Source organism: Mesoplodon bidens, assembly GCF_964165515.1.
Source record: "Mesoplodon bidens genome assembly, chromosome: 1".
NCBI lineage: Eukaryota > Metazoa > Chordata > Mammalia > Artiodactyla > Ziphiidae > Mesoplodon > Mesoplodon bidens.
In genome coordinates this window covers 219,362,519-219,377,881 of record NC_138176.1, presented here as the reverse complement: position 1 = coordinate 219,377,881, position 15,363 = coordinate 219,362,519, and the positions used below count along the sequence as shown (strand labels likewise).

The window sequence follows — 15,363 nt, the reverse complement described above, 5'->3', positions numbered from 1 at the left end:
TCACAGTATTACGAGGAGTAAGTAAGATTAACTATAAAACAGTGTCTCAATTAACTGTTGAATAGCTTTGTAATTTATAAGGACACAGAGCTAAACTCATAGACCCAGGTTCAGAACTATCTCCTGACTCCCTGTGGCCTACTCTTTCCAGGCTTTGTCTTCTGACATTTTAAAGTTCTTAATTCTCAATACACTTGACTTCCTTGGTCCTTAAGGCCCTCCATCTTTGGTGTCATCTCTTAACACTCAACTCTGCCTTTGTGATAGCTAGCCTCTAAGATGCTGCCAGCGATCCTTACTTCCTGGTATTCACGTCCTTGTATGTCTCCTCCCACAATGAATAGGAAGTAGACCCAGAGAAAGAATCCGTCCATCCATCCATCCATCCATCCATCCATCCATCCATCCATGTATGCTGTGCATCTATCTATGGAAATCGAGGTTTACTTTAAGGAATTGGCTCACAGAATCGTGGGGACGGCACGTTTGAAATCTGTAGGGCAGGTTGGCAGCCTGGAAATTCACACAGGATTTCTATGTTATGGTCTTGGGGCAGAATTCCTTCTTCTGTGGGAAACTTCAGTTCTTGCTTTGAAGGCCTTCAACTGATTGGATGAGGCCCATCCACCCTTAGGTAAAGCCAAGGGTGATCGGCTTTACCTAAACAGATTGTAATGTTAATCACATCTACACAGTATCTTCACAGCAACGTCTACACTAGTGTTTGAACAAACACACGGGCACCACACCCTAGCCAAGTTGACACATTAACCATCATGATACCGTACTGGAGAAAGTGGGCTTTTAAAACATTTATGTGATTCTTTCTTTTCTGTACCACCACATACTGAGTCCTCCAAATGCTCTGGGCACCACACACAAAATCAGAGACATATTGAACTATGAGTGAATCACCAACATAACCATGATTAAAAGTAATAAAGTCCTGTCTAATGAATTATAGGAATAAACTTTAGGAACTTAATTTTCTTCCCAAACTTCCCAAGTATGATCTAATGACAGAGTCAGAGCTGCAAAATGCTGCGACTTATGGTAATTCTTGGGGTTTTATGAAGCACTGGAGGTGTTTGAAAACTTTCCTAGAAATGAAGAAGCCCAGCCAGCTATCATTTCCCAAGTCATGTTGGGAATGTATTTCCTGATGGTAAAGGTTGCATACGGGCCCTTACTTATTGGCCTTTTACTCAAAGTGCTGGTAGCATTGGCTACATGAAGGAATAACGTGCATACACATAGGGCAACTGGGTCTCAGGAGCTTTTCCTATTTAGTTAGAGCATGACTATTATATTTAGCATGATTTAGTGGGATCTTTACTGCAGAAAATGAGTGACCCTATAGAATTAGAACTGGGAAGTGTAGGTAATGGCAGAATTGGGTTTTTGATTTAGATAAAGACTCTAAGGAAGGGTTGGAAATAGAAATTTTATGTCCTTATTGGGTCACAGTTTCAGTATCCAAATTGACTATTTAAGGTCTTGAAACCAAATTGTTTGAAAAGTTTTATTTGGTAGCAGAAAATATCTACAATTGGATCTTTACAAAAGAAGATGTGCAAGAGGGGAGAAATAAATTTATACATAAGATTTTGCTGTGGAAATTTGGAATGATTATCAACAATTGATTTAGGTTACAAGAACTCACACAAAGCCATATCGTTTTAGTAAAGGAAGCCAGAAGCTATGTTAATCCCTTGATGAAACAGTCTGTTGAAACTCACAATATGCATTATACTGATCCTAAAGAAAGATAAGTCTATGGAGGATGAACTAAATGATTTCAAGCTGTAGTGATATATAAACATATTTAGTCAGATTAAAACCAATCATCTCAACAACCCGACAAGTGATTTTTCATCAGAACAAGTCCATGATGTCTACAACATTCATTTGCACCATGGCTTTTTCACCTCATAGTTGTTGGTATTTTAAATTATATACAGATTTACATATAGCTGATGTTATTGACAATAACTGTTATCCTGGGATATGCCCCTCTCTCTCTGTATCCACTTGGATTGGTCATGTTATATCAATCCTGTTACAGACCTGACTGCTTATCTAACAATGGAGGATAAGACCTACCACAATGACCCAAAGATAGGAATAAAAAGATTCAGTCCCCCTTGTTGTTTCTAAAATGTTTAAGGCTAGTATATTTTTAAAGGATAATTCATTTGAAATACTAACACCAATACTTTCAATGGGCCAAATAAGGAGGCACTAAGAGTGTTTGGGAATATCTAAGAATTATGCCTATGGTATAGTGTACAGGCATAAAGTAGTCAACAGTTTAGCAAAATATAAAAAATACTGTTTTCGCTAAAGGGGGAAAGCAGACAACTTCCTACTAAAAGAAAAACAAACACTGGTGTTCAATTTCCAGTTTGAATGCATTTATGACTATGAAGATTATGACCTCCGATGAATTAAATATAGAGTCCAGAGGGAATTATGACTTATGACATTAATGTACAAGTATGGCAGTATTTCTATATCAAATTAAACTTAGTCTATGATTAAATACAATGCTATATATACATACACACACTCATAGTACCTTTATGGAATTCTCTAAAATGCTCACAGTAGCTTATATGGTATTGATAAAAATAAAGATGAAAATGTATAGAGTGTAGATAAAAACCACTTTTATAGCTTTCTAAGGTGATGCATCCTGTGGGTTAAATAGCTTAAATTATTCAAGTCTGAATTTTGAGTTTTGAAAGCAGAGCTGCGCACTGGTATTCAAACTCCATAAAATTGTACAGTTTTTCAAAATAAGGAATAAAAGGTAGAGCGCATCAAACGTGGGAGAAAAAAACTTCTGATTTATAACACAACTGTTACACAGTTAACCAGTGGTGTTCAACCCATGCCTGGCCAAAACTCAGCTTCTTGTGGGCGATTAGGGGTATTAAAGAGTTTGACTCAAATTTTGTTTTTATAAAAGTGTGTAGTTTAAAAACTTAGTAAAAATGCACATTCTAATGTGTTACATACACTACTTTACCACACTGGAGTCTGCTTATGTATAAACTTCCACTACCAGGGTAATTTACTTTTATATAAACCTGGGAATACAACTTTATCTATCTCTAGTTAAAGAATCTCCTGAAATGTGTGTTTAAACCCTATTATTATTTGTACTTAGTTACATTTGCATGAAGCAAAATTCTCTTGATAGCATGCAAATAAAACAAGGCATAGAAACAGACTGGCGGCTAAGGTTTCACCAACTATCTATAACACCAATTTCACATTTGTGTTACTTAGAAATGTTATTCTTAGTAATGTTCTAAGACAAGTAAACATAAATGCGGACTCAAAATACAGTTACACTGATCAAATGGACTTTCCAGGCTTTACATATTGGGCTTACACAAGAGTTTACTTAAAATAGATTCTAGTGCTAAAGTCTTTGGGAAATACTGCTCTATAAGAGACTGTCTTTTCATTTAATTTGTTAATGCAATGTTTAATGTGATTTAGTTTAACAAACTGCCTAATTTTCAATTCTTAAATTACTCTGCGTAGTGGGAACATTTCTACAGATTTGAGTGCTGCGGGTCTTCAAAATGGTAACTTGTAAAATATTGAGAAATTACACTAAAAAATTCATTATTGCCTTAGACTCTTCTGATAGGTAGCTTTTAAAACAAGATTTCTATTTTTTTTTTTTTTTTTGTGGTCCGCGGGCCTCTCACTGCTGTGGCCTCTCCCGTTGCGGAGCACATGCCCCGGACACGCAGGCTCAGCGGCCATGGCTCACGGGCCCAGCCGCTCCGCGGCATGTGGGATCTTCCCAGACCGGGGCACGAACCCGTGTCCCCTGCATCGGCAGGCGGATGCTCAACCACTGCGCCACCAGGGAAGCTCCCAAGATTTCTATTTTTGAATTAACAATATATTTATTGTTGTGTTCTAAATCTCAAAGTATGTTTATCCTCCATGCAACACAATTTGGTATCTTCACACATCAACTGTGTTATGTGTTTTGACAGTTGAGGCACATTTCACTGATTTTCGACTCTACTTTGTGGTTTCATTATAAAACAGCTTACTCACAGCAAACTCAAACAATGTTTTTTTTATTTAAAAATCCACCTCAAAATTCAGTTCTGGGTTTTAGTTTTTGTTTAAAAAGAAGCAAACATTTAAAAGCATCAAATGTTACTTGTCTACAATTCATCTTGTTATGAACGTTTTTAGCTCATGGAGGGGACATAAACCCATTACATCGATTAGGCACAGTACGGTGACCAAGGGGCCAGAAATCAGGGTACATCTGTGTACTCAGGTAACATTAAAGGTCTGCATGGAGGGAAACATGCCTCAGCTGTGGGCTCTTCAATCTCTACGCCCCCTCCAAACATTGTTAGTAAGTCTCAAATCAGTACATAAGAGATTGTATGTAACTTAGTTAAAAACCAATCAAACCAATAACTATACCTGCTTTCTAAATTACATTGCAAAGCCAAGACAGATAAATTGTAGCCTTACTATAGATAATGTGTGGTCTTGCTATAGGACCATGTTATAGGTGAGATAGAATTATACGATACCTCTGGTGGTTTCAGAAATCTGGTTGGAAGAGGTCCATGACTTAAAGATTTCACATTATAGCAAGGCTCCAATATTTCTTGAATTGGGGAAGTGAATATAAATCACAGTACACAATCCTTAATTCTTTTACTGGAAAAGCAATAGGTGCTACATATGAGAATCACTTATATAACATCTATTTTTTTTAAAAAAATGCAGATATAAAATATTAATTGCATAGGGATTTAAATAGGATAAGGCCAAGAAGAATATTAAGTAAAGTTTCAAAAAAATCATAGAAAGGGCACTATGGTGTCAAAAGACAGAATTTCATTCTTAGAGTAATAAATCTGAATGACTGTCTAATTAAAAATCACAGTATGTTGCTATAACTAACAGTGAATGTCAATTGTGCCATTAATTCCAAACTGGAAACCAGCATTAGAGGACTAACACGAATACAACTAAAGCTCACTGTCTAAACCTGATCATTGTATTAGCACATCAGTGCCTGGTACGTACCTGATTAGTTATATAATCTACACTTTGCAAATAACGTAAAGTTTAATACATGTTGAAAATGTGAGAGCACATCGTCACCACATGCCATCAGTGAGTTGTACGCTTACTTGATAGTGTGATTATTCACTCTTTCCAAGGTGTAAGATCCCACCTGGCAGAATCTTCACTTAATGAGCCCAAAACACTGGAATTAACAAAATATAAGAAAGTTCCACCACTGAAAACCAAATGTCCATGAACCAGAGAACAAAGTCCTGACACCAGTAGGTACATGATGCTTAGCACTTTGGAAGGCAATGAATGATGAGTCCAACTCTACTTTGTAGTTTAAGCTAACGCTTACCCCGTTAAGTTTCAGGTAGAAAGGTATATTGTGAATCTACTTCTCACGTCATGTTGTTACCCTGCAGCTGAAAGAGCAATTTCCCAGTGGAAAGTAGTTTAGTTCACATAGCATCGTTCTTAAGAGTAGTGTGAGGAAAAAACAAAAACTCCCAAAAGAATCATGTTAAGGTCCATTCGGGAATACCCAAACCAATGCTTTAAATGAAAAAGTGCATAAATACAGTAATACTACAAGTGTGTTAACTACGAAACAAATGTTTCTCTGGGAACCAGACAACAGTATTTTCCCACATTATTTACATGTGATGAATTGTTCAGATACCACAAAGCACCATTTACACGCTCAATGGCTTGATTAAGTCTGAAAGGTCCTCTGACTTCGACTCTGTTCAGTTGAGGATCTACCTAGAGTACAAGGGTCAAGTTATCTTCGGTCAAACAGGATTTCTCCTTACAACTCAGCTCTCTTTTGTTCAGAGACATTAAAGCGGCATTTTCACTTCACATTCTTGGCTGGCGTTTCAGACTCTGTGGACTGTCTCCCATCGGTCCAGGCTTCACGGGTGCTCTTCAGAGCCAGGGTCTTCTGTTGGTCAACCACGACATAGTCCACTCTCTCGTCAGCTACACTGCTGCCTGAGCCACTGCTCTTTTGCTAAAAAGCAAAGGAAAAAACCCCATAAACCTCCACAGAAAAAGCGGTGCTTCTGCGTGAACTCCAGTCTTAAAACACAGACACATATGCACTGTGAATAACTCTTGAAATTCTACTGGGTCACCAAAAAATTACATTAACTACCTCAGTTTAACAATGTTGTCTCTCTCCTAACTGTACTCTGTTTTTCCCTTAATTTTAAAATTATTATATTTAAGAATTCAAACTAATGCTCCCATAACAGATGAAATTCTTAGAAAAGAAAGAGAGCAGACCCCTGGTTCATCTTAAGAGATATAGCTTGCTTTTAACCTTTAGCTTAAGCTTGACTTTTTCAAGTCCTGAGAACAGGTACAGGTGTTTACTTTCAGAGTTAGGAATATTTTTTGAAAAGGAGTATTTCAAGAATGGCAGGCTACATAAAATCCAACTAGATACTAACTTAAAACAAATGTAATTATTAACGCGTTGCTGGGCTCACTAGAAATTAAGGGAAATATCCAAGGTGTGAGGGAAATGGAGGGAGCAGAGAGCTGCTAAAGGGTCAAGACGGTGTCGTCTTCAGGATGAACGTCAACTGAGCAATGCAATCAGGAGGCCTGGGTGGGAGGAATGCGGAACCCAAAACTATCCTGTTAGGATAGGGACCCTTGAAGGAAACTGAAGTAGTCCTAGGGTGGTAGCATCACCTGCTTCCTAGCAGAAGCAAATGCAAACCCTTTCTGAAGGAAATTTAGGTCTGCAGGTTTCCCACCAATATGCTTAGCAAAATAAATTCACAATAAAAATGTATGAACACACAAGGAAACAAGCCATCAGGTGTGTGAGAAATGGTAAACACAGATTCAGACCTCCAAGGACTTCAGATATGGAAATTACTGCATAAATAGTGTAAAATATGTGTATAAAATGTTTAAAGGAATTGGAAAATAAAAAGTAAAAGGAATAAGATAACAAAAAAGGAGTAAGAAGCTATTCAAATCAGATAGGCATATTTGGGGAAAAGAAGCCAAGCAGAATGTCACTTCAGCAGTGAAAAATCAAACATTGAAATTAAAAATTAAACACATGGGTTAAGCAGAAGAATTGAGAATTAGTGAACTTGGTGACAGATCTAAAGAAATTTTACAAGTAAGCAAAGAAATGATAAAATAGAAAATATGAAAGAGTGGTAAAAGATAAGAAAAACAGAATGAGAAGTTCTAACTGCCTCATCAGAAACCTAAAAGGACAGAAGAAAGAGAATAGTGGAAAAACAATATTTAGGGAGATAGTGATTCAGACCTTTCCGTAACTGACAAAAAATATGAATCCAGAAATAAAGACTGCACAACTTCTACCAAGCAGGATAAATAAAGAAAAATCTATGTCTAGATGTCTAGACACAGTGTAGTGAACCTGCAGAACACCAAAGATATAGAAAAGATCTTAACATCGGCCAGATAGAAAAGACAGATTACCTACAAAGGAACTGCAATTAGACTGACAGCATACTTTTCACAGGAACAATGGAAGCCAGGTGACAGCAAATAGTATCTCCTATGTGTTGAGAGAAACTTACTGTCAATTAAGAATTGTGAACTCAAACTGCTCCCCCCCGCAAAACCCTCAATACTCATTTTCCAGAATGAGGCAAAATAAAGACATTTCAGTTAAACAAAAACTGCAAGAATTTACCATTAACAGACTTTCATGAAAAGAACTTCTGAAGGAAGGAGGAAGGAAAATGATTAGAGAAGGAAGGTCTAAGACACAAGAAGGAATGATAAAAAAAAGAAGTTGGTAAACATGTAGGAAAATGTAAATAAACATTGTCTATATAGTAAGAATATTACTGCTACTAATGTCTAATTTGTGAGTGTAACAACAACAAGAACAAAAAACCCTAAAACTTTTGGACAAAAATACCAAGAAAGTCAGAAAAGGAGTAACTTGAGCTAACATCGGAAAGGGAGTGAAGACCATGATTAACTTTGGAACTTTAGAATTTAGTAAGTAAGCATTTCAATGGTAATCACTAAGAGGGTACAAAGTGTGTAACTTCCATACCATTAGAGATGAAAAAAAAAATTTATCAGTCTAACACTTTTGTGATTTATGAAAAAGCATTAAGTAATAGACTTTACTAAATTTAAATTAAACATACTAAGAAAATTCCCCCAAAGGAGACCCGATTCTTCAGGTTTCAAATGGGCGCTCAGTGTATTTATAGAATGAGGTTTCACTTACCTTACGTGGTGGCGTGGATTTCCCAGAATCTAAATCTAGATCTAGGTATTCCACTTGTTTGTCTCCTTTGGGCTTGATCATTGGGCTGCTTCCTCCATCAAGACTATTACTGCCAAAAAGATTCTGGAAGTAAAATACAACACAATCAACTGTCAAACATTCATGAGACATACTGCTTATTACCTTGTTTGCCATCTACTCAAGACTAAATATTAATTTTAAGAGCACAAAGCTTGAAGAAATGTCTCCTTAGAAAATAAAATAATCTTTTAGGATGGGGAAAAATAAGTAATATTTTAAAAATTGATTAAAACATAGCATGGTTAAGCAAGCTAAAAGTAGTTTGAAAAGTAAAACTTGGTTCAGACTAAGACTGGGCCATCGAGCTACAGTTAACTGCAACAGTTCTTTCTTTCTTTTTTTTTTTCGGCTGTGCCACGCAGCTTAAGGAATCTTAGTTCCCTTACCAGGGATTGAACCCAGGCCCCCGGCAGTGGAAGTGCCAAGTCCTAACCACTAGACCGCCAGGGAATTCCCGGTTGGAATAGTCTAACTCAACGCTATTAAAACACTATCTGTTCTCAATAACATTCTTTAACTATAGGATCTTTATAGTCCATGCTTTCAAATTAAATGTTTTTAGGGATCGACCAAGATGGCAGAGTAGAAAGACCCTGAGCTCACCTCTCAAATTAAAAAAAATTTTAAAGTTCTATATTTGAATTAAAGGCTTTCACACTAAAATCAATTTAGGATAAGTATGGTAGCTAAGGGCTATGCATACTGACACCATTAATAAAGTCTGTTTTGTTTCAACCACCTGGAATTTTTACCACTTAATTTTCTTAATTTTCTTATTCTTTCTGTCCTAATAGGAACTGTACAACAGAAGGACTCCTCTCTAAGAAAAGAAAAAGAAAAAAGGAAGGGAGAGGACAGCAATGAACAACAAGAATGAAAAAGCTTGAGGCAGAAAAATGAAAAAGAAATAGGTTATTAGGAACATGAAGATCAGTGCTAAATAAAAAGGAAAGGACGACGTGAACTTATGTCCCTACATATGCACCCGCTACTCGGATCATGACAGTCTTCAAATGTGCTCCAACAAATGACTTGTTTCCACGCCTTGCTGCTTTTAACCTCACCTGGGAATGTTCCTGACTTCTCAGGACACTACATAGTCATTAGGGACTTTCATCCCTGTGGCTTCTATCACATAGGTATTATTGTTCACAGGTTAGCTTATACTTTTGAAGAAAACTGTAACAATGTAATCAACTTGACAATTTTATACTTGTTAAGATGAACAACATGATTTGGAAACTGCATAAATCTGGTTCTGCTGATTCTTTCATATTGCTACTCCATTTTGTTTGGGTTAAACAGACTAAGCTGTGACTTAGGGAAAGGACAATTGCTAGGAAAACACTGAGTTTACTCTTGGTGAGGGGGGCATGGTCTGGGTCGCATGTACTCAGATGCAGCATGTGTGCGGCCTACTGTATATCCTACTTACTGTATGCGGCATGTGTATGCAGTAGACAACCCACACTACTGAATGTGATGGCCCTATTTGTAGGAACAGATTTTTAAACCAAATTTATCAATTACCGCTAATAAGACATTAAAAAAATATTGACAGTAACATGTAGGGCAGAAAAAATGTAAGCAAGTGTCAGTGCTCAATTAGTACAAATAGCTATCCCCTCCCTCTCTTTCTTCTAATTCATGAAAAAACTGAAATTTTTTTCTGCAAATGACTCTATATTTCATTCTCACATAAAAAAACCAAGCCAGATTGCATGGTGTGTGTGTGTGTGTGTGTGTGTGTGTGTGTGTGTGTGTGTGTGTGTGTGTGTGTGTGTGTGTGTGTGTGTGTGTGTGTGTGTGTGTGTGTGTGTGTGTGTGTGTGTGTGTGTGTGTGTGTGTGTGTGTGTGTGTGTGTGTGTGTGTGTGTGTGTGTGTAAAATTTTGTATTCAAATGTAATGACAGAGCCCATACCTGAAATTTCCCTAATTGGAAACATCTAGAATTATTCACGGTGCTGTAGGCTACGAAAGAAACCCTTGAGTTCATATGATGTACATATTTAATCTCAGTAAGCTGTTCTTAAAGAGAATTTCTCAGAATTGTTAGTTCAACTGTACTCTGTCTAATAATTACTAGGACTGGAAATTTTTTCATCTTCAAGTATTGTTAAAATGTGTGTCCCTCCAAAAAGTCTATTTGCTCTTGATCTAATCTAATCTCAACTGGGAACAGCCTGCCTCTGCATTCTAGGCTTTAACCCAGTGTTTTCCCAAAACAGTTTAGAAAAACCCTAAGATTCGAAGAGTTATTATGAAGTGTTCTGTGAATTAAAAGAAAAAATATAGTAGTACTTTGTTTTTCTATAACTCTTGAAAAAAATACGTAAAATTATTGAACATACTTTTGATGTTGTTGTTATAAACAATATATACGTATTTAGTAATGATGTACTGTCACCTGAATTTCAGGCATCACATTAAGGGTTCATTTCACGAATGCTTGACTTTGGATGTTTGTATAAAAAACAGGCCGCATCACCAGTTCACTGTTTCATTAGACACTGCCTGCTCCATGATCACCAGTATAGGAAACAGACTGTGCTTCAACATTTCAATGTACAGAATTTAATCTTCATTGTCCCTATAAACCAGATTTGATCCAATCCTGTTTCAACTTCTCCAAGACTAATTTTTTACCGACTTCATCAACCTGAGCATATGTTAGACCTTGTGAACTTCTATGGTTCTCCACTGATACACTAAATTCCAAGATGTGTGGGAAATATTGCTGTAACTATCACATTCATTCCTAAGGAAAAGTTGTTTGGACTAAGATGAGCCCTTGCAGTTGGTGGCATAAGATGGAAATGGCACAGCTGACTTTTCCATTGTGAACGGCAGATAGATATTTTCACTTGGGACATTTTTGCTTATTTCTAACCCTTAGGGCCTCAGTATCTTAGAAATTCACCATCTGGTGGTTATTTAGACACCTCTACTGTGCAGGTAAAATTACCTTTCTGGCTTAGTGTTATACTATATAAAAGAACAATTTTATACCTTCCTTTCCTTTGACTTTCTGATTGTAACGGATTTTTTCTAGATTTTTCCCTTCACCTACTCATGACAAATCATACTTTCAAACTTTCCTATTACAGGTCCTTTCCAATATCTTTATGTTTATTTACTATTTTGGGCAAAATAAAGATTCTTTAGTATCTCAGAAAAGAATTACTTTTGTAATAAAAAAATTCATTTAACCACCTAAAGATGAAAATTGAGGGCAATATGTACTCCCGTGCAGCACTGAGGATTTACTTAGACTCTTACTAGAGTCTGTTTACTATAATGAAGAAAAAAATTAAGTTAATAAAAATAATAAAACACTACTCATCAAATGGAAAAATTACAAATCCAGAAGTGAAAGTCAGTTAATAAAAATTGCCCTACCTTGAAACGTTAGTGAAAATATTATTGATATATTTATATATATATATATATATATATATATATTCTAATTCAGGGTTGACATAAATATTTTAAATTATCTTATTCATTTTTGAATACTTTATGAATTTGATAATATTTTACAGTTAATTAGTTCAAGCATCAAATCAGGCTTTTCAAATCACTTAATTTTGTTCCCTGACAAATGGTCATGAGAAATCTGTTTCTGCCTAAAGTCCATTAAAGACATAAATTCAATGAAAAAGTTGGGCTTTATATATTGAATCTCTGAACAGAATTGTTTTAAAGAAAATAAAGTCACTAAAATGTTACTCATGCCAAATTTTGACATTAGATATTTGCTTATCACATGCTGCCTGGTTGTGCCCCAGGATCTGTTCTCCCCTCTCCACCGGGAAGGGGACTTTTAGCCGGGCCCACTGTCCCTCGGTACAAAGGCTACGGTTTCCAGGCCCTTTCGTGTTTATGTGGCCAGAGGCTAAGTTCTGGTCAACAGTTTGTACTCAGCAGTTTCTGGGAACCTTCTCTATGAGGCAATTGGGCTGCATCCTTTGCTTCTTCTTCCTTCCCTCCATTCTGCAGCCTGGAATGTGAACCTGCTGGCTGGAGCACCATCTTGTTCTATGGAGCCTGTGAGCCAGACCCAGGGGACAGCGGACTGGAGGGCAGCAAGGGGCAAGGATCCCCAAGGGCTCCTGGAACAAAAAGCTGCCACAACAACTGCGGATTGACTCTCTGGACTTCTACATGAGAAAGAAATAAACGTCTGCCTTAAGTCCTTGTTATTTGCTTATTTTCTGTTATTCAGAGGGGATCCTAATGCCAACTGATATACTTAGCTACTAAAAAGCAAATAACAGAGCAAGCAGTGCCTCTGGTTTGAGGGAAAGCAAAAGGAAAAGATTTTTAAAAAATTAAAATTAGCTTGCATTTTTAAACATCTGAAGTATTTTCTGGCAACTACCTGATTTCTGGGAAACATAAAGCTTGCTACTATTACAAAATTCTTGGGCCTTGGGGTAATAACAGTCAGTCTGAAGTAAATCAGGTTTTAACAGGTCTTCTTTGATCTTTAAGCCTTACCTAAGGATGTATTATTGAAAGATTATTAAAAACCCTCAGCATAAGATTGTTTCATCCTGAGTGTGCTGACATGGGTCTGGAGAAATGCATTATAAAATGCTTCCAGTAAAAACTATTTTTTTGAATAGTTGCAAAAGTGAAGTACATCTTAAAACAAATATAACTGGAAAACTTTTGTGATTTTTAACTAACTTGTATCTGCTTTATAGATATTAATATTACACTTTGACCCTTTATTGGTTTTAGACTTGATGATGATGTTTTTCAAAAGCATTTTTATATAAAGTTTTTTATTTAATTTTTAAAATTTATTTTATTTTTGGCTGTGGTGGGTCTTTGTTGCTGTGCGTGGGCTTTCTCTAGTTGCGGGGTGAGCGGGGGGTACTCTTTGTTGTGGTGCACGGGCTTCTCATTGCAGTGGCTTCTCTTGTTGCAGAGCACGGGCTGTAGGCGCGCGGGCTTCAGCAGTTGTGGCACATGGGCTCTAGAGCGCAGGCTGAGTTGTTGTGGCGCATGGGCTTAGTTGCTCTGCGACATGTGGGATCTTCCTCGACCAGGGCTCAAACCCGTGTCCCCTGCATTGGCAGGAGGATTCTTAACCACTGTGCCACCAGGGAAGCCCCCAAAAGCATTTTTAAAAAGTTGTCTTTTATCCTTTTTCCTTAAGTAAAGAAAGATGGAAGGGTAAGGTGTATGGACTGGAAGAAAGGTCTAGTGTGAATGATTCAGAAGGGCTGCTCAGGAAGAGAGACGTTAAGAGAAGATTCTACTTACTGAGTCTTCACTGGACAGGTTTGGGTTCATGGGAACATAATTCTCTTCACTGTCATGTGAGTCGCTGCTTGAAGTTGTGCTGTGCACTGAATCCGGCCGGGGAGACATGGGAAACCTGGAGGAGCTGATTACAGAGATGACCATCACAAACACACATCCTGACCAAAATTTCTCAATTAACTTCGAAAGTAAAAATGAGTGATAGTATACATTCTTCCAGAAACATTTATGCTTATAATCATTTATTGTACACATTTATTACTGTACAATTTATCACACACATTCAAATGCACAACTAATATTTATAGCTATTTGTAAAGGGATATTTTCTTTTTTAAAAAAATTTTGAATTTTTTACGTAGTTCTCAAAGGCTACTTTCCATTTATGGTTACTACAAAATATTGGCTCTATTCCCCGTGTTGTACAATACATCCTCAAGTCTATCTTACACCCAAGATAAGCTCCCACTTATCTTGTAGTGGGAGGTAGTTTGTACCTCCCACTTCCCCACCCTATTTCCACCACACACCCCCACCCCGCCACTGGTAACCACTAGCTTGTTCCCTATGTCTTCAAGTCTGCTTCTGTAAAGGGATATTTCTGAGCATCAAAGTACCTTCTGCAGGATAAAGAAGATGTGGCACATATATACAATGGAATATTGCTCAGCCATAAAAAGAAACGAAATTGAGTTATTTGTAGTGAGGTGGATGGACCTAGAGACTGTCATACAGAGTAAAGTAAGTCAGAAAGAGAAAAACAAATACTGTATGCTAACACGTATGTATGGAATCTAAAAAAAAAAAAATGGTTCTGAAGAACCTAAAGGCAGGACAGGAATAAAGACACAGACCTACTAGAGAATGGACTTGAGGACATGGGGAGGGGGAAGGGTAAGCTGGGACGAAGTGAGAGAGTGGCATGGACATATATACACTACCAAACGTAAAACAGATAGCTAGTGGGAAGCAGCCGCAGAGCACAGGGAGATCAGCTTGGTGCTTTGTGACCACCTAGAGGGGTGGGATAGGGAGGGTGGGAGGGAGTCGCAAGAGGGAGGGGATATGGGGATATATGTATATGTATAACTGATTCACTTTGTTATAAAGCAGAAACTAACACACCATTGTAAAGCAATTATACTGCAATAAAGATGTTAAAAAAAAACCAAAAACAAAGTACCTTCTGCAGAACAACGAAAAAAGTATTGCTAGTGATGTGGGGGATAAGTAGAAAGACACAGATATAAAAACGAAGATTTAAGAATTACTATTTAAAAAAACTATATATATATATATATATATATATATATATATATATTCACACACACGTACACATTCAACACAGGTTTGTAACTACAAACATTCTTTTCATTTCCACATATACATTTAAATGAATCTCGATTAAATAATCCCTACAAGAAACTACCGTATTTTCCAGAGCAGTAGTTCTCAGAAATTTCTAGCCTCATGAACCTTTCACACTCTTAAAATTTATTGAGAACCCCAAGGAACTTCGGTTAATATGGGTGATATCTACTGATATTTACCACATTACCTATAATAGAAAAAAAATTTAAAAAGACAAGTGTACACAAATACATACACTATTAGCTGTCACAACAATATCGTCCAATACTATGCCACCTCTGGAAAACTCCAGTGTACACTCATGAGAGAAGGAGAGTGGAAAA

The 15,363-nt window shown here is 37.0% G+C and overlaps 1 protein-coding gene across 2 annotated transcripts in view; it reads right to left on the bottom strand.

Annotated features, from left to right (window-relative positions):
• Positions 1-4,093: 4,093 nt before the first annotated feature.
• Positions 4,094-15,363, bottom strand: part of GAB1 (GRB2 associated binding protein 1) — a 124,994-nt gene continuing 113,724 nt past the window's right edge. For both annotated transcript variants that reach the window (XM_081235020.1, XM_081235021.1), the window contains 3 exons: positions 13,670-13,793; positions 8,315-8,437; positions 4,094-6,085 (listed from right to left, as the gene is read on the bottom strand). In XM_081235020.1, coding sequence (XP_081091146.1) covers positions 5,927-6,085; positions 8,315-8,437; positions 13,670-13,793 — 406 coding nt within the window. In that variant the 3' untranslated portion in view covers positions 4,094-5,926. The remainder of the gene's footprint in view (positions 6,086-8,314; positions 8,438-13,669; positions 13,794-15,363) is intronic.